This window comes from Cyprinus carpio, chromosome A13, assembly GCF_018340385.1.
Source record: "Cyprinus carpio isolate SPL01 chromosome A13, ASM1834038v1, whole genome shotgun sequence".
Lineage (NCBI taxonomy): Eukaryota > Metazoa > Chordata > Actinopteri > Cypriniformes > Cyprinidae > Cyprinus > Cyprinus carpio.
The window spans coordinates 24,712,153-24,733,166 of record NC_056584.1 but is presented as its reverse complement, the minus strand read 5'-3'; the positions used below and the strand labels follow the sequence as shown (position 1 = coordinate 24,733,166).

Genomic DNA, 21,014 nt, shown 5'->3' with positions numbered 1-21,014 from the left:
GTTCCCGATGCCGAGACGGTGCCCATGTTGTTTCCGAGGCCAGAGGCGGTGCCCGATGTCCGAGGCGGTGACCGATGGCCGTTCGCGGAGGTCGAGGCAGTGACCGATGCCGTGCCAGAGACGGTGCCAGAGACGGTTCCCGATGTAATGCCCACCGAGGCTGTTTCGAGGCGGTGCCCGATGTTGTTCCCGATGCCGAGGCGGTGCCCGATGTTGTTTTGGATGCGAGGCTCGGAGGTCGATGGCGGTGCCCGAATGTTGTTCCCGTCGCCGATGGCGGTGCCCGATGTTGTTTCCGAGTGCCGAGGCTGTGCCCGATGCCGAGGGGGCGGTGACCGATGTCCGTTCCGGAGGTCGAGGCAGTTTTGTTCGGCAGGTCGAGGCGGTGCCCGATGTGCCGATGCCGAGGCTGTGCCCGATGCCGAGGCCGGTTTTCGAGGCGGTGTGTCCTTGTCACAATGCCGTTCCTGAGGAGGCCATTTGATCCGTTCCTGAGACCGTTCCCGGGCACGGGGCGCGGGTGCACGATGCCAAGGTCGTTCCCGAGGCGGTGCCCGATGCCGAGCCGAGGCCGTTCCCGAGGCGGAGCCCGAGGTGTTGCCCGAGCCGTTTCGCCGAGGCGGTTGTCCGTTGTCCAATGCCGTTCCTGAGGTGAGGAGAAGTTCCTGAGACCGTTCCCGAGGCGGTGACCGATGCCAGAGGTCGTTCCCGAGGCGGTTGTCCTTGTCCGAGTGACCGTTCTGAGGCCATTCCCGAGGCGGTGCCCGATGCACGAGGTCGTTCCCGAGGCGGTAGACCGAGGCCGTCCCGAGGGCGGTTGTCCTTGTCCAATGGCCGTGTCCTGAGGCCACTTCTCTGAGGGCCGTTCCTGAGACCTGTTCCCGAGGCGGTGCCCGATGCCAAGGTCGTTTCCCGAGGCGGGTGTCTTGTCCGATGCCGTTCCCTGAGGCGGTGCCTTGTCCGAGTGCCGTTATGAGGCCATTCCCGAGGCGTGTGCCGATGCTGTGTCCGGAGGAGGAATGCGGGGGGGGCCCGAGGATGGTTCCGGAGGCGATACCCGTGCCCAAGGCCCGTTTCCGAAGGCGGTGCCCCGGGTTGTCTGAGGCCGTTCCCGAGTTGCCGTTCCAATGCCGTGACCTGGCCACAGCCTGCTCCTTACTGGCTCCCCGAATGGCGGGTTCCGTTCGGGCCCCTCAAATGGCGAATTCCCTCCCGGGCCGTCTGGCACAACGAGAATGGACTGATCCACCGTGGGCCACCTGAACTGCCTGGTCCCGTGGTGGTCCCCTGAACTTTCTATTCCACCGTGGCCACCTGAACTGCCTGGTCCCTCGTGGTCCCCTGAACTTTCGGGCCACCGTGGCCACCTGAAAATGCCTGGTCCCTCGTGGTCCCCTGGAACTTTCGGGTCCACAGTGGCCACCTGAACTGCCTGGTCCCTCGTGGTCCCCTGAACTTTCGGGCCCACCATGGCCCCCTGATCTGACCGAGCCAACTGGGCTACCAGGGGAGCCATCGCTGTCACACGGTCCCAGTTCCCCTACACGGGCCTGGCCCGCCAACCCTCTCCCCGCTGTTCTGCCTCCACCAGTCCACCTCCCTCCTGGTCTCTTTGTTTTTTTTTTTGGTTTTTTGTTCTGCATCGGGGAAGGGGGGCTTCTTTCTTTTTCTGCTCCTTAGATGAGTGTCACGGTGTCTGTTCTGTGTCTCTCCTGGGTGGCCACTAGAGGTGCTCACTTCTTATACGTCCCCCACCTTAGAACTGACATTTCCCATAGTCTTGTCTGTTTCATCACTGCTTGCACTCAGCTGTCCGTGGTAAATTCATCTGCACCCAGCCAATTCCCCCGTTAGCATTGTCATCTCTCTGTGTAAGAATACCCCCGGTGTGTTCTGTCATTGTTCACGGAGTCATTGTTGAATGTCACCTGTGTGTTTTCCTGGTCCCTGGTTTCTCGTGTTTCATGGATGTTGTCTATGTTCTTGTTTTTTGGACGGATTACCTGGATTTTGACCTTTGCCTGGATGTTTTCTGATTTTGGATCACCCCAATAAACATACTGCTTTTGGATCTACCTGTCTGTGTGCGTGTCGTGACACCTTATCTAAAATAAACTATATGGGGTTTTAATTGAATCATATAAGGTTTAATATTTCATACCATTTACTTTTTAATAGTTTTTAATAGCATTAATAGCATTATAGTTTTTTGTAATACATTGCATTTTTTGCAATTTCAAGTCATTAAGAGAGAACATTCACAACATTCACAACTTACCTTATAGGCAAGCTTTCTTTCTGTAAATGCGTAAGGGGATTTCCTTTTGTTGCAATGTTTATATAAAATATTTCCTTTTTGTCTTAAACTGTATGATATATTCAGGGATTCTCATGAATCTGCCACATGTTTTAGTACTAGACAGAACAAGTTACCTCAAAATCAACATTTAGTTATTAATATAAAGATTTAGTTGTGTATGGGATGACTTTTGGCAAATAGCTGTTGTGGTTTTTGTTGCTATTTAGTGTTTTGGGAGAAAATCAAATCAAGTCAAAAGGGTCTTTTACTCCTGGAGGCATTTAACCCCATTGTACCCTTAAAGAATGATGGCAAGTTGGTGCTCTCTGGGTCTGTCGCTGGAATATTTTTCAGTGTTTGAACCTCAGGTTGTTTTGGAGGGCTCGTGCGTCTTTGTATCCGCTCACATCATTTCTCAGCGCTTGATTACTGGATGTGTATTTGACGCGGGCTGTAAGCTGCGCCTCTCTCAGATCACATATCAGAGGGACGCGCGTCATTAAGGAGGGCACGTTGCAGCGCGACTGTAACCGTAGAAACTGCGCGCTGAGTCTGACTATGACAGGCGCGCGGAGTCAGTCTGAGCGCGTGCGGTCACGTATTAATAATGAACAGATGCTGAAATATCACCGATATATGCATGCACAACGACCCCTGACCAGCTTGTGTTTGGGGAGGTTTCTTGGCATGTTCGTGTGTTCAGGAAAACAATTTATGTTGGTTATTCTTTTTTTATATATATATATAGAAGTAGGCTTATTGTATTTTTTTTTTTTTTTTTTTTTTTTTTTTTTGATTGACGTTTAGAAAAGTCTTCTAGTGGCGCCAGAGTATAATTTGCGCCGCGCGAGACAAACTTTGACAGATTGCGCCCCAAAAATACCTTTATATTAACATTTAGACATTTAGCAGACGTTTAAAATGTATCTACAAATATCAGGCCCATATATTGCACACATGCTACAGCATGTCTGTAACATATATTATATGTTGCTATTACTGTATCAATAAGAAGAACAAGCGCGCCACAAAATGATGCAGCAATGCACTTCTTTTAAATGCATTCTTATATAGTTTATTAGAAGTGATTAATGTTTGATAGTAGTATAACAGGCACACTGTAATATAAAGTGTGACTCAATTATTGCACATATGTGAATAATCAAAATATCCCGCTTTATTTAATATAGGCTTTAGGTTGTGTGCAACAGACATGTCAACATGTGCATTTATTTCGACAACAGTTACTCAATACAACGCTATGCAACGGGCGGATGGAAGGCGTGAAAAGAGGAAGACACATTCGCAATAGATCTTTCAAGGAGATGTTGATGAAACATGCAAATGATCTTGAGATGTAGGGTAATGTGCACATTTTGCACTCTTAGACCACTGGTGTGGGTGAGATTTTGACTTTCCTTCTAGGCTATATTCACATTATCTCCTCGCATAGAGGTGAAAATAAACACCATTGGTTTAACAGCAAAAATAATAAAAACACAAAAGAAAAAAGAAAAAAAAAAAAAACAGACGGATTCTTGGCGTTTTGAGGTTCTCGTGGAATAATTGATGTTTTCGTGGAATAATAGTAGCTAATAATGATAATAATAATAAGTATTATTATTATTATTATGTTTACGTGGCTGTTCTTTTATTGTATATGGATTCTAATTATTAAGCACACGTGTTTGTTTTGTTTTTGTTTGTTTTAATGTGATGTTCTCTTCATGTAACCAGACGCTGGTCTCATCTTTAGCATGTGAGCCCGCAGATTTCGAGTTTAACCTCAAGCCCACTGCTCATATGTAACACTGAAACATACACTCCCTCTCTACATCACAGAATGAGCCAATAAAAGAACGAATGCAAGCAGAATAAAATGTATTTAATGACTGTTACGAATTAATCGACTGTTAACAATGTAAATTACTGTTGTAAAGGCATTTTTGTTGGCTTTAAAGAAATATGAGACGTTAAATTGTAATAAATTACATTGTTTCATATAGAAAACATTTAATAATAATAATCTAATAATAATTTCTCGATTTGTGTTGCGAATTGAAGACAAAATCAGTTCTTTCTGACTGAACTGAGCCTAAATGCTTGAGCCGTGCAGAGTAAAATTATTAAACTTAACTCATTTAAAAATGCAAATTTTTATAGGCTATAATGTATTAATGTATGTAAATATTGTAAATAAATAAATACTATTTTAGCAGTTTAGGCATTTGTAAAAAGAATTAAGGTATCTGCTTTTCCCCGTTCACTCACCATATAGGCTAAACAACGCGTTTAGGATTTATTAATCAGTCAGTTAATTAATTTATTACTTTGTCGTGTTCTTTGCGTCAGTTTTAGGGCGTGTAAGAACATTTTATGTATCATCAATAACCACCAAAAGAATAAAAAAAGATGAAATTCACAGAAAATATTAATTCAATCAGATGAACTGTAACTGCGAGAATCGCTTTATTTCTGGCTCGTTAAGGTTTTTCCCCCTTTTCTTTCAGTCTGTCTCCCTCTCTCTGTGTTTTCCTTCCCATTCAGTGTTAGTTTAATGCGCTTTAATTCGCTTTCCGAGGCGCCACTGAAGGTTTCTAAACGACAAATGCGCCAACTAGTGGTGACAGTGTGAACTCAGGGTGTGTCAACCACACAAGAACTCATTAGATTCTAATTAAATACCATAAATGAGACTTATAAAAACCATTATCATAATTATTGTTGTTCTGTTATGATGTAGCAAAACCATTAGTTATTAGAAAATTAATTTAGCACAAAATGCATGGGCGACAGAGCAGAAATTTTTCAAGGCTTTCAGAAAATACTTGTTTAAATGTTATTAGCCTTCAATTTGAACGTTGTTTAATTATTTTTATTTCTACTGTTTTTAACATGTATTTTTTAAGGGATATTTGTTGCTTTAACAAATCATGTTAATTAACCGTTTCTGGATTGCTCAATACATTATTCGTTTAAAAAAATGATATAAAAATAAACTGGCACAACAGACATGAATAACTTCAACAAAATATATTTGAATTTTTGTGTGTGGTTTTTAAAGGTTACACCTGGCAGGCTCTAAACCTTAATCCATTATGTGCCATAACGTGAGGAGAGGATTGAAATATTTCTTGATTGCTTATTAAGTATATGGCTGATAATAGAGGAGCTTTCAGTTTTGCTTCGGCGCGTTTGAGGGGCGCATCAAATCCAGCCCTGTTCGCCGATTGGTCGATTAGACCCGGCCCTGATCGCTGATTGGCGGAGCGCTCAGCGCACTCCAGGCTATAATGAGATGAGTAAATAACGCTTGTCTGCAGAGCGCGGAGCGCAGCTTATGCGTGCACGTACGTGTGACTACCGGAAAACTTTTTTCTAGTATAAACTCACTTTTACGCTTAAACATTCAATTGGAAGCAGAACATTTGACAACTAAACCGGACTTTACTGCAGAAATTCTTCTGAAACTGTGGGATTAATTTGCGTGGACTTTATTTTCAGAGGCTCTGGACTGATAGGACAGAAAGTGTCGCTCTGACTGAAAGTAAAACTGACATCCAGGAGCAGCACACACCTGCTGTACACACTCTGGAATAAATACGGTTCAATAAGTAGCTTTAGAATAATATTTCCACATGCTTTGAGAAGCGTACTTGTATCCGTTTTGTGTTCACTCCAAATTCCTTTCGTCGTGCAGCACGAGAGCGTGAGCGCGCGTACGTGTGCTTGCGGTTTCTTGTTTTTGCTGAAGTCAGTGGGAAACTCAAGCGCTTCTGCCTCCTGCATTAAAACGCGAAGTAAACTGTCACGGAGGAGTTTTCCGGGTCCACTGTCACGGACTTCCTGTACTTACCCCATTTGGGTGCCTGAGGTCTTCACGGGGTCTCATTTGTAATCTGTTGTGATGCATATTCCCGTAGACCCGAGCACGAGCAGACGGTTCACGCCGCCCTCCGCCTCGTTCCCGTGCGCTAAAGTGACCGAGAGCCCGAGCATGAGCGCACCGGGTCCGCTGCGGACCGGGCGGCCGCTGGAGAGCCGCACCGTGGTGGACGTGCTGGCGGATCACGCCGGAGAGCTGGTGCGCACCGACAGCCCGAACTTTCTCTGCTCGGTCCTGCCGTCTCACTGGAGGTGCAACAAAACGCTGCCTGTGGCTTTTAAGGTAACGTAAATAAAACATTACTTTCTGTAGCCTTATATGACTTATTAAATCACAAGTCAGTCAGAACGCGCTTAACAGCGGTTACAGAAGTCGCGCTCTCTTGAAGGCATAACCATAGCAACGGTAGGCTGCGCGAGCCTTTTCCGTTAGAATCCATTACAAATGATACAAACAAACTGTAAGTACTGTCATTATTTATCACTTCTCATACATTTACATAAAATACGCGCATAACAAAATGTGTTTTTACAGATAGAGTAAGATAGGTGACTTTTGGTTGACTTAAGGGTCGTCAGATCGCCAAGTTCACCAGTTCGTGTTCTGGAAATAACTGACAAAAAAAAAATCTTTTGAAAAAATCCACTCACCTAAAAGTCACTGACTAATTATTTATTTATTTATTTTTTTTAATTTTTTTTTAATTTTTATTTTTTCTGATATCATCGTAGCATAGGCTACTTCTGCTTGACTGATAATATTAACAGAGGATAAAAACAAAATCCTGACAATTCGGCAACACATTGTACGGTCCTAGATTTCTACTAACGTTACTACTATTCTTACTTTTATTATTATTATTATTATTATTATTATTATTATTTAATTGGAAAATAGCAGTTATAGCCTAAAGATCACTGCGACAACGACATTCCGGTTATAATGTTTTGTTTGCGGAAAAATACTGTTAGGCTAGATGTAATTATTATTCATATATAAATTGTGTTTATTTTTGTATTTAGCATATATAGCCTACAAATCGTGGATTTGCTTGAAGCATAATTTATTTGAATTTGGTTGATTTGATTGAAGAAAGAAGAAGATGATTATTTTATTTAAGGAAACGATGTAGCTATCCGCGGAGCTAATCATAAATATTTTATTTGCATATAAATAGAATTATATTAACTGTAATCGTTAATTTGTTATAATCATGTATGCAACGTTATATTGCAATAATTACTGTGAGGGTTGCAACCCGGGTTTGTTTGGTTTGGGGTTTGTTGGGTTTGTGTGTGTTGTTGATTGGGTTTGTTGGGTTGATCTGTGTGTTTATCAGGTGGTGGCTCTGGGTGACGTTCCTGACGGGACTCTGGTCACGGTGATGGCGGGAAATGATGAGAATTATTCCGCGGAGCTGAGAAACGCGTCTGCCGTCATGAAGAACCAGGTGGCGCGATTCAACGACCTGCGCTTTGTGGGCAGGAGCGGCAGAGGTGCCACATCTATCTGTTTTTCTGTCTGTGGTCAGCATGCATGTGGTGGAAATCCAACAACATATTTATACATCATGAGAAAAAAAAAAATCTTTATGCAAGCACAATTTGAAATTTATAAATTGTTAAGCAAAAATATTGCACAGTGGAGATCGAAAAAGAAAGGGTGCAGCTTGCTTCAATTACTTGTCCCAGAGAAATAATTTACCCACAGCAGATTTTTTCTTAAACGATTTGAGGTTTAAAAAAACATCTTGTTTACAGACCTAAAAACACCCTACCTTTTACATAGCTCACATTCTTTCACAAGCTTTTCCTTCTCATCTTTTTCCTTTTGGCCTCGCTCCTCGCACTCACATTTTTCCTGTAAATGTTACACTTTAAATAGTTGCAGACGGATGAGTGGAAAGCGCTGCAGTGTGCGAATTAAAAGTACCTTTCATTTCTGCAGTCAGTTACCCCACCCTCATAGCCCTCATACAAGCCACGGCTTTCTCCCCCTCAAAGCACAGCTTCATTGGATTTAGAGATCACACACGCACACACACACACACACACATGCACACAGACACAGCGGAGTCCCGGGAACAATCTGGAACACATTGTCTGACTAATCCACATCATAAACGGATTTGAAAGCGCATCAAAGCAGTAGTGCTGTCTCTTTTCAGAGGAAACTCATTCATTTCTCCCAGCTGTGTGTGACCCACCTTACTGGGATTGTGCATGAATCTTTACTTCATTCAGCCTGAGAGAGTTTCTGTTTACCTGAGGGCTTTTCTGGTGTATAATCAACTTTATGTAATGTAGTAATTTTTCACAACTGAAAAAAAAAACTAAACAGAAAAAAAGGTATACAGCTGTCAGTTGAGCGGGACAAAAGCTATAAAAGGTACATTTTTTCACTTTATTTACCACTAAATTAAACATATTATTGCCTTTTAAGGTACATATTGGTGCTTTAAACATACATATTTGTAGCCTACTTTAAAAGTACATACATTTTAATATCTAAAGTGTACGTATCAGTACCTTTCAAACTGGGAACCATCACAGTATTGTACCTTTTTTCTGAAAGTTTACATGATAGTCCCATACGCCACTTTCTGGAATAAATTCAGAAAATATCAAGTATGCAGATATTATGCGAAGATTATTTTGTCATAAACGTTGCTAAAAAACTGGCTGCACAATATTTGTTACTGTTTCAAACCACAAATACCTTCCGTTTTTGACTCAACATGTTGACTCTGGAGTCTGAAAATCTGAAACCGCAAATGAAAATGCTTGTGTTTTGCAAAGTTTTTCAATACAAATGTTATTTTCGGAGAAAAGTTGAATTGCAAAATTTATATGAATTTTAAAATGCCCTCATTTTGTTTCAGTGATAACAGCACTCAAGCTACACGAACGAAACTTGATGATCATGTTATCCAGCATGATTTGAAAATGCTTATGTTTATTTCTAGGATTAAATTAATTTGTGGATCATGCAATACCATTTCAAACTGGCAAAAAGGGTGACATTTTATCCTGTGTCTTCTCAGGAAAGAGCTTCACTTTGACCATCACTGTGTTCACTGGACCACCCCAGGTCGCCACATACCACCGCGCTATCAAAGTCACCGTGGACGGACCTCGAGAACCAAGACGTGAGTACCCAGAATACCCCTGAATGACTATCAAAAAGAGTGTTAACAGAGGTGTACAACGGTTTCCAAGAGCACCAACAATCATAACATTATCTTGAACTGGTAACCCCCTCTTTGCATGAAAATTTTCTGCATGAACTCAGATGGTGTGTTTTGTATATAAGTACTTTATCAGGAGCTGTGTGTTTCTTTGTGCATGAAACCAGCACAGTATGCAACCGAAAGAGGTGTTGATTGATTTATTGATTTATCGTCTGTGTATAATTTCATGCTAGACTGCAAATCACAACTCTGGTAGGAAAGTATTTATTTTGCGGTGTTTGATAGCGAGGGAAAGTATTTGAGGAGGTGATACGAGATGAGATAGTCTCTCTATTGTGTCTGCTTTATACCGTGTTATTTACTGCAGTATAAACCAGGCTGCGCAGTCTTTAGTACGTGTGCCAAGTAAAACAGATCAATTAATCTGTTGGTTCCTGGACTTTTTCTTACTGTTTTAGAGATTGGAGGTTGATAATTGCACACTGTTTTTGCTAAATCGGTAAATGTGTGTAATGGCTTTGATATTATTCTATGTTGGGATGGAGTATTTGTATGGTGCACTGAGTATTTGAACTATTTTCGGAGCTCCGACGGCTTTAAAAGACCTATGAATCATTCAAAGATGATACCGGCAAATAGAGCCACACTGTGTGTGTTACCAAATAGTACACATGTATTTTTGTGAGTAAGTCTTGGTTTCGATGTCTCCTTGTATTCTTTGTTTGGGTGTATACATACCTGTACAGCAGCATGTGTTAATATTAAACAGCAAACAGTCCTTCGTGGTCTAGAGTTGCCAACCTCAGATGTCAGTTGTGGTGTGTTATTAAGCCGTTTCGGGAGCAAAGAGTGAGGGTGCGTCTCTGAGCCGCAAACACAGAGGGTTCAATGAAAGTGGCCACTCTTTCTGACCAGCAGGGTCAGCAGTGCCTGACCACATTAGAGCCGCTGAATTAACACAGCACTGAACGCCTGCTAGGGGTGCAGATCCATAACGCTAATGCAGCCCGTGAACACAGCAAGAGGAGACCACAGAGAGAGATAAGAGTAAGTTAGTGCCGCTGTTTAAAAAGCCTACTTTTAAAAAACAATATTAATTTAATTATATATTTATTTATTTTAATTTTATTTTTGACAGTTAAGCACACCTCACTACCAGTTTTCACAATTTCATGCAAATATATATATTTAAATTAAATTCTAAATTATTAATATAAATGAAAGTTTTCACAATTTCATGCAAATATATAGATATATATATATATATATATATAGATTATATATATATATATATATATATATATAAATTTATATTGTATGTATATATATATTAATAATTATTAATAATTAGAATATTTATATATATATGTAAATTATAAATTTATTTGTTGTATTGCATAATTTATGCTGATTTGAATCTTTTTTTTTTGTGTTAAATTTTTTTTTCATTAAATAATGCAAATAATGCAATAAATCCTAAAGACCCTAAATATAGGCTTCAGTTTCTTTATAATTTATTTTTCTTTCTTTTGAACGTTTGAAATGTGACTTGGACATGTTTTTGTTCTGTAAAAACAAATCTATCATTACCTGAGTTACCTGAGATATGCCACTTGATTTGATATTTTATAAAATGCAATGCCACGTAGTGATGCAAAGCACATGCAAAAACCCTTTTGGTTCAGTCCGGCACTATGTTTACCTTTTGTTTACATCTGTAATTCTAGATTTCCTCATGCATGTCATATTTATCATATTGGCTGACTGATGCTTGGCTTGTAATGACTCTTTAGAGCAGTTTTCCGCAGAGTGGGTCACACTGCCGTACCTGGAGACCATGCTTACTCAACTAGCACTAATGAACAGGTGCTTCAGACGCAGTGCAGTTTTAAATGATGTGTGAGTGAGCGTAGTTTCACGTGGTTATGGTGGTGAGGTTGCATTAGACTTTGACATGTAGATCCTCTATCAAAATTGTTTTGTTGCTATAAAAATTGAAAACTAGTACAGCAAAAAGTGTACACTGACCATCTCATCATGCTGAATATTAATGTGTGTGTGTTGGATTGAAGTCTTTTGAATTAACTGCTTTGTTCATTTGCTGTTGGTGTGTGAATATGCACTGGAGTGTGTGTGTGTGTGTTCTGCTTTTGTCAGATATGTTGTGTTGATGGCATCTTTCATAAGAAAAACCACACCCTCTTCTCCCCCAGGCATGGGCTGACTGAGGCGGTATGTGTACTTTGATAGTGCTGCCAACAGAATAATACCTCATTAATGTTTACCTGCGGAGTTGATAAACCTGATGGATGGGACAACCCCCCACCCCACCACCATACACACACACGTTGGGTTTTTATGTTTTATGGGGACTTTCCATAGACATAATCATTTTTTATTCTGTATATTTTATCCCCCTAACCCTAACCATTTCTACATAAAAAAAAGAAAAAAAAAGAGTATTAGTACGATTTGTAAGCTGGTTTCCTCACGGGGACCAAATACATGTTCTTAACCGTTGGTCCCCACAACAGAGGGTTTACCTGGACTATACAGACACGCACAACACACAGAAGCACAGGCATCTTGAAATGATGAATGCTATCCACACTTAATATAGTATAAATACAGCTGACCTAGAAAGTTTTCGGATAATATAGTCATACTTAAATTATTATAGGAGTGTGTTTTACAAGAAAATACAAGCCTCTCTACTTCACAATTTTATGTGTAATTCAACATGTTACTTAATTTTTTACAAATAATTACAAATAAACAGTGTTTCTGAATAAATCTAACACCAAATTTTTTAACAACCTGTCAAACCAAGCAGCATTCATTTTAAAGATGCACACTTATCAAGCAAAACGTCACCAGCTGGTTAGAAGTCATTGCAAAAAAGGCTCCCAAAAGTGAAGTCAGTTCTGACAAAAGCGTATGTGGCAATTGAGCGCAGATGCCATTTGAATTGAAATTTCATTGAGAAGAGATGAGATAATGATCAGGGGTTTCGGGTTCGACTGTATTTGCATTTTAGGACACAGCTCATAGAGGGTATGTAAATCTGTTAACAATATCATTTGCTGTGTTATTTTTCCACAGATATCATTCTGTGTTTCTGTAAATAAAGGAGTGTACATGCGTACATTAGTATCTGTGTGCATGTAAAACACCTGCCAGGTGTGTCTTCCATTAAATAATGCATGACACACCCTTAAAAATGAATACATAGTTCTGCATATTGCAGATGATTTCGAAAACAAAAATAAAGTATAGATCTCTTTTTTTGAGAAAATCTGATTGCTATAAAGAGGTAATCATTTGATACTCATTTGAGGTTTTTCTTTCCTATTGGACGATAAAAATCTTGCATGAGTGTTCTGCACATTTTTAATGGTGGCATCATCACACTAATGCTATTAACAGCAATTCTGCTATCATAAGAATCATAAGAATGTTTCTTCAAAGCAATGCTAACAGCTAGTGGCAGTTTTCGTCACTGCTGACGCTAATTATGAATGGAGCCAATATTGGACGGCAAATGATTGGAATGCGTTTGAAAAATGAACAGACGATTCATTACAGTGGAAATGCATGCAGTGCAGATTTAACCACTGATGGGCGCATTGCTGCTTTACCATGCATGCAATGAATCCTTGCGTATACTAGAGCTACAGCTACAAAAAAGGTGTCTTTGAGGATGTAACAGTTGATTCTGTCCTCTCATTATCATTATCTTTGAGGGATAAACTCAACCAGTGCTGACAATAGAGGCATGGACTATCAACACCCCTGCACAAGTCACACACATCTTACAGGCTCAACTTGTGTTTGTGAACTTCCTTGTTTATTCTTTCACCCAAGCAGACATCATTAGTAGCTTTAAAGAGTAATTTAATAAAGTAGCATAATAAAGCACCTCACAGTCCATGATAAATGTCTGAGAGGCATTGAGTAGGAGAGAGAGACAGAAAGGGGAGGGAGGAGTGTTACGGGAATATTATAGTGAATCATATGTTTATTTTTCTGCCATTTTTAACAGTGAGGAAAATTCTGCAAATAGCCTAAATGAAGAAGCTGTGTGCTGATGTGCCCAGACTTCTAATAACACACACAAACACGCTGTGCTTGTTGGAAAAAGGAGATTTTCTCTTTGTCAGAGTGTAGTGTTTCAGCATTTTAAATGGGTCATATCATGAGGAATCAATTTATCCTTGATCTTTTGAGATGAAAGACTTCATTGTGCCATGAAAAATGAACGTTTCAAGCTCAAAATGTTCTGCTAACATTTCTTCACTTCCACAGCTTTCTGACGTCAGACAGATAGATACGTTTAACCATGACTGCCTGTTTGATTTTCAGAAACTTGACCCATCCACTGATGGCAAGATAATAAAGAGGAAGTAGAATATATTCTATTATTTATAAATTTGGGAAGATCTAAAGATCAGATCATTCGGTAGAATCCCAATATTAGAAATGAGCATCTGAATTTATTTTTAAAGAAAACACTGATCTTTCCAGACTGATCTGAACAGTTGAAATAACACATTTCAGTGCGGATTGTCTTGCAAGCAAAAGCAGTAAAATGTTGTTTGTTATTTCACATGTGCAGAGGACATTTACATGGAAGTTTAAGACATGAAGACAAAGCCGATGGTCACGGCTAAATTAAAATTATGTATAAATAAAATTACATTTTTTTATTATAAATTATATATTAAATTATACAATATTTATCAAATGTACTTTATTTATGTAATTTAATATATTTGAATGTATTTTAATTATTTACGTTTTTGTATATAAATCATTATATATAACATATATTTCAAATATTATATATAATTATATATTATTATTTTAAAATAGAAATAAGTTATATTTATATAATGTATTTGTAAATCTATATAAATTATATATATATAATATATATATATATATATATATATATATATATATATATATACACACACACACATGAAAATTTTAAAATAATTAATTATATATGCAAGGCAAAAATCAGAATAAGAAATTATAGCTTTATATCTACGTTATGTCCTCATTTAGATGGCAAAGTAAACATTTGAGTGTGTGAACTATAAGACTGAAACCTATTCTACATGAGAGATGTATCTCAGTTCTCACACTCCTGCAAGCTGCAGTTGCGTCAAATCCTGTTACGCGTAGGCGCTTGCGTTTTGAAGTCAAGGGTATCTTCCTGCCCTTTAACACCTCTAGCAGTTCTCATCAGAACACTTCTGTCTCTTTCTATGTCATCTCCTCCGTATTTCCACTCCATCTTCCAGAATAATCTCAAATAAAGCCTTCAGACAGTCAGTATCTGCTGAGAGCTGCCCGTTTAAAGAGCCGGGTGAAATTCCTCACACTGAAGCTCAGTTGCGTTTGAATTTCTTTAGTTTGGCATGGGAATGCGCTCCTAAATCACGCTCTTTACACAAAGTGCACTCTTTCTTTTGTCCTATAAACTCCAGGCGTTCGATTTCAGCACTTTCCAGCAGTGTACAGCCAGCAGAGAGCAGGACCGTCAGATACATGCTTGTTCAGAGACACAATGTGCATTCGAGTCGAGCACATGTCGCATCATCTGGGTCAGAAGGGTTTCTTGGTTTGAGTTACAACAAGGTCAACCAAAACCAACCAAACACCAAACCACACATATGCAGGTGCATATGCATACAATAGCACTGACTGGCCCTCAAAGGTTTGGATACACCTACTCATTCCACACAACTTAGAAAAAGAGTAAAGTCATGAAAATTAGGAAATAACACAGTATGAGAATTATGTAGTGAATTATATGTGATTAATGTTTGTGAAACAAATGAATACTCCTATTTTTGAGCTTCTTCTTTATCTAGAGATGGAATAGACAAAGAAGCAGTTCAAAAATAAGTCACATTCATCAAACAACTTCAGATATGTGATATATATTCATATATATTACACATATATAAACACATATGTAATTTCTCACTGAAGTCACAAAAAGCCACTAACACACATGTTTGTTGCTACACCCGTTTTGTTTTTCATGCTCTTTTTTGCATTAGACATGAACAGGAAAAGCACAGAGGGCGTAACAACACAGACATAGAAAACACAAAGCGGTGGGTGACTGCCTCTGGCTGGTGTTTTGTCTGATGGATATGGGCACTATTGAAGGGTCTTTCTTTATCTCACCTGCTCCAACTTGCCCTGGAGAATAAATCAAGGATTAGAGATAATAATAAAAGAGATTCTTCATTCCCTTGCAAACAGGAACATTGGGATTGTTTATATGATTTTCACATGCCTCAACCACTACGCATGGTTGAATGTTTTAATTTCAAATATTTGTATTAATATGATTTAGTATGTAGTACACAGCTTCAATTACTGAAGTAATATTATTTTTTCATGTTCAATTGAAGGAGGTTATTAAAATTACTAAAGATAATCTCTCGAAAGCATTGAGCAGTTTTTTCTGGTTTATTGTTTTATTATTAATATCAACAACATAATATACAGTGGCAGGTCTATTTTTATGCACTTACACTGCAAGATCTAATGCACAGATCAAAAATTTTGACGCATATCCAGATTTTCTGTCCCATTTGTTGACATTCTCTTAAGACATAACTGACTGTGTTTACATTAATACCTTGCCAAGACAGGTATTTTAACCACATTTCCACACATGCACATATCTGAAATCAGTATGACAGGCACCTACCAAATTCTGTATTACCTGTATTACAAATTCTGTATTCTGAATTGCTAGTACTTTAGAAAGACTTATCTTTAGATATTGGTTTGCTACCAAAGTACTTTTGGTACCCTTCATATTTGAGGTGCAAAAAAGTCAGAATATCTCAGAAACAGAGTGCAGTGTGCAGTTTGAGGTTGAATAGAGGCTCTGTTTGGGATTTCAGTTTACCGCCCCAACACACTTCACTGGCACAAACCCACTTCCTGTCATGGGCCGATGGGATTGGTCACACACTGGCCTAACATCACGACAACTCTCAGATGGAGAGAGACCGAATTTAGGGTGTTTCAAAAAGGAAAACAGGTGCAGCGATCTTAGCAGATGTAGAAACGTCTCCAGCATTCGTTACTACGGAAGCACACTTTCATCCGAGGCCTCGATTTCCACACCTGACGTACGCAAAATCTCGCAATCACCAACTGTCAGCTGCAACGATGGAGAGAAAGACTGGTGGAGCTCTGTATTATTCAACATATTAAGACATTTCAAGTCATAGAAGTGCTTTATAGTGCTTTTCAGAGCTGGTAACCCTAATGAACAAATTTAAACTGATTTCATCCTCAGCTGCCCAAAATCTAGATGTTTACAAAGTTTAATATTCACCAAATGAGTGTTTGTAAATGAAGAGAAAAAAATGAAGATGTGAATTTGATTAATTTGAATTTTTCCATCTTTTTGAATTGTGGTATAATAATTGAAGATGTGAATTTGATTAATTTGTGGTGGTAATTTGTGCCAACAGTCAAAAGTGTGACATGCGTGTTTATTCAGTTTGAATTTTTCCATCTTTTTGAATTGTGGTATTGTCTGGGTATAGAATCAATTTTCAGTCACAAATTACTAGTAAATTTCACAGTTAATTACAAAGAAACAGCAAGTATCTTGTTGAATTAAACATGACATTTTGAAATAGAAAAACTGAATTAGTATTTTCTTGTAAACCCTCCAAAATTCCTTTTTTTTTTATTAAGTTTTTTTTTTTTTTTTGTATTAATGAGAGTCTTAGTTGAAGACATTTTATTTTTTTATTTTTTTTATTTTTTTTTTTTTTGGTGTATTTTACTTCAAAATAAGCACTGCTTATATTTCACATCTCTAAACCTTCTTCAGTCAGTCAGGGAAAAGCATGCTTTACCTTCAGTCTGTGCAGATCGATTTCACAATGTTATCAAGTGCCTATCAGCCCCATTTAACGACAGCCGTACAAATATTTACAGTGTGCCCGCTGTGACACGTCTGGCCCTCCACAGTGGATGTGGAGTTTCAGCCCTGCCCAAATGCACACACACTCTGACACCGCTAAAAGAGCCTGTGTTCTTTCAGTCCAAAAGGGAACATATGTTTCTTTCTTTTCATCGTTAGAGAGAGAGAATGAAGAGAGGGAGGAAAGGAAGGAAGCTGGGCGTATCAGTTGATCAGTGTGAGTATGAGAGCCGAAAGTGTGCTGAGAGGGCCTCTGTTTACACGCGTCACTCACAAAAAGTATGGACTCGAATAAATGATGATGATAGCTATACTCTTTATATCACAGTATTTATTGGACAGGATGATTTTACACTATGTGAGAGTTCCAATGCTAAAACAGAGAAGAGCATGTCCCAAATGGGTCATGATGAGGAAGATTTTAATATTAAAGAGTGCATCACAAGTTTTGTCATTTGTAGTTGTTCTTTTTACACTGAATTTCTGGTGAAAAATAGTTGTTGTCTGTGTTTGCCTGTCAGTCTGTGCATCTGTGGTGTAGATTAGTGATGGGTCGTAAAGGGAAAAAAAAAAGTTCTCATGAAGAAAGAATGAATTGAAAGGTGAACTTGTTATTTATGTTTCTTGTAATTTATCTTGCTGCATTTTTTATGACGTCCTAATTTGGAATATGTTGAAAGATTGTTTGTGAACTTGTACAGGGAATTTGCCTATTAAAAAAAATTACATCTAACTTTGCTGTACAAGATCAAATGAGAGAGTCAGTCAAATGACCTGCTCTTCCATCTTTAGTGTGCTTTCAGTCACTCTTTCTCCAAGTTTCATTATTAGTAGGTGGTGACAAGTTACTGTCCATTCCAACTCATGAATGAGTCACTGAATCATTAATTCAAATGATTAATTCAGCAACTACTCGAGTAACTTTCTTTATGAGTGTTCATTGAATCAGGTACTCATCCATTTCATTCCAAAACATTGATAAGTTCAGGAACCATTTCGAGTGACTGTCTTTATGAGTGATTAAATCACTGATTCTGTCAGGTAAATGTATGTATGTATTTCAAAACAGACAAAAAAATATATCTCACTAAATTATGCAATCTGATAAAAAAAAGACACTACTTTTGCCAAATTACCATTTCAGTACTAATTATTATTCTAATTGCACCTATCACATGAAAAGTAATGCATACTCTAACCCATGCAAAACAAAAAAAAAACAAAAAAAAAATGCGTGTGAAGATGAGATTTTCATAGCATTTAGGACTTAATTATAAGAGTGGTGTACTTGCATATTGTGTATATCGTAATGTGTCTGTTGCAGTTGTGCTGAGTTCATCCCAGATCATTTCCCCATGAAATGAGAGGGATGCACTCATTATTAATAAGTGTGTCCTGTGGTTATGATATCATTCTCACAAAAGTCAACATTCCTGTCTAAGTGCCCCTTACCTATGAAATATTCATTCATCCATAATAACTCAGACAGGGTCAATGTAGACAGGGCAGATGTAGGGTTTGACCCCACGACCATCCAGGAGAGAAACTGCCCATGCTAGTGCCTGAACAGAAAGGCTTTGACTGTGTAACTTTTCAAACTGCAGTAAGAAAATATGCAGTATTGTGACTTACAGTAAGACTACAGCTTTAACATGAAGCACTTAGAAAAAATTACTGCCTGAGGCTGAAATTTTTATATTTATGACTATGCATTGCATTTGACTTGATTTTTCTCTTTCCTACCTCAGAAGCTGCAGTGGAGAGATATCAGTTGTTTTGCATTTTAGCATCAACTTTGTTTTAAATTTTCTATTGAAATGACACAAATGAGACCTACAGTAAGAGAGGAGCTAGAAAATGAACGTGGATAGCAGCTCAGATCATTTGATAAGAAATTGAATTGACGTTTGATTGCATTTTTGAGATTTCTGTAGTCCTTTTCACAAGAGAAACATCGGAAAAGTTGGAAAACAAAAGTCTTAGATTTAGCCTATATGTAGGTTTTCCTTTCTCTGGGATTGTTGTTTTGTGTATATCACACTTCATAAACAAGCCAAAAAGTACAAAAATGACTGTTTACCATTTAAATCAAATCAGAGAGGGAGACAGCACCAACAAATGGATGGAGCGATAAACTGACAGAAATATTACCCCAGGGGTACAAAAACGTGAAGTGATGTATTGCCCTTGGGTGAAAGAGAGGGCAAGAACACACAAAATCCATATCACAGCGTCTGTTATCCCTCTATATCTGAATAAAATATTCAAATACAGCCATTACTCCGCATTAAAAACCACAAAATGCTCACATGTTCCTCACACACGCCACTGATAGTCACATTAAACTCATCCATTAGAGCTGACCAGACTACACGTATGATGATGATGGGGTGTGTGTGTGTGTGTGTCTGTAATGGCAAATTATTGTCTGTGATAAGCCCACACACACACACAGTCACAGTGATGTTTTTCTTGGTGATTTCCTCTGTGGATCATCAAGCATTACATGAGTCATGACTGAGTACACAGCTCTGTCTTAAAGCCATAAGCTCTTTTTCAGACCCTTTTTACCCAATAGTTGTGTATTTGTGATGCTTATTAGAACATGATGTTGTTCGTTTTGTGAAACACTGATTTCAAACTTTATTGGGATCATTTGTGAGATGTCTGCTCCTGTGTGAGTTGCTGTCTATGTGAAGCATTCCAAAACAGGTTCCATTAGTTAGTTAGGATGCCTTCTTGCCTGTGTATTTTAGTGTTTATTTTTAGTTGTTATGTGAAAATCTGCCAAATTGTTTGAACTCTATTTACTGCGTTTGTAGCATGTCAGTTATTTCAGTTACTTCAGTTACTTATTTTTCATTATGAAAATAAATAAATAAAGACCAAAAAAGAAATACTTTTGCATTAAACCCTACCATTAAAAAGTTTAAAGTCAGTAAGATTTTATTTAAAAAATGAATGAATTATTTAATTAATTAATACTTTATTCGGCAAGAACATTAAACTGATCAGAAGTGATAGCAAATACATTGTTACATAAAATTTCCATTTCAAATAAATGTTGTTCTTTTGAACTTGTATCACAGTTTTCACAAAAATATTAAGCAGCACAACTGTTTTCATAATTGACAATAATAATAAATGTTTCTTGAGCAGTAAATCAGCATATCAGAATGATTTCTGAAGGATCATGTGACACTGAAGACTGGAGTAATGATGCTGAAAATTCAACTTTGCATCACAGGAATAAATTAAATTTTAAAACATATTCAAATAGAAAACAGTTATTTGAAATTGAAATAATATTTCAGAATGTTGCAGTTTTTACTGTATTTTTAATCAAATAAAAATCTTTCCAACCCCAAACTTTTGAATGGTAGGTTACAAGTTGTTCTGAGACTTGTGTGATGGAATTTCTTGCATGAAGAAACTCATGTAAACATGGTATCATGCACATATTATCTGGATGTTACAGGGTTTACCAGCTTTACAGGCATTAATAAAATTGAAAGATTGCATATCAAAGGCTGCAAGAAACTCCAATCACAGGAATCACCTCAGTAATAAATAACCAGAAAGGTCATGTGCATAAACAAAACGACCAGACAGTGTTACGCTAAATGTTGTTTTATTTATTTATTTTTTCGTGAATTAGTCATTG

General features: G+C 38.3%; 1 protein-coding gene across 3 annotated transcripts in view; it reads left to right on the top strand.

Moving 5' to 3' along the window:
• The window catches only part of runx3 (RUNX family transcription factor 3), a 64,134-nt gene that overhangs the window by 28,344 nt on the left and 14,776 nt on the right, over nt 1–21,014 (top strand). For all 3 annotated transcript variants that reach the window (XM_042769462.1, XM_042769460.1, XM_042769461.1), the window contains exons 3-5: nt 6,223–6,467; nt 7,525–7,681; nt 9,229–9,333. In XM_042769462.1, coding sequence (XP_042625396.1) covers nt 6,223–6,467; nt 7,525–7,681; nt 9,229–9,333 — 507 coding nt within the window. The remainder of the gene's footprint in view (nt 1–6,222; nt 6,468–7,524; nt 7,682–9,228; nt 9,334–21,014) is intronic.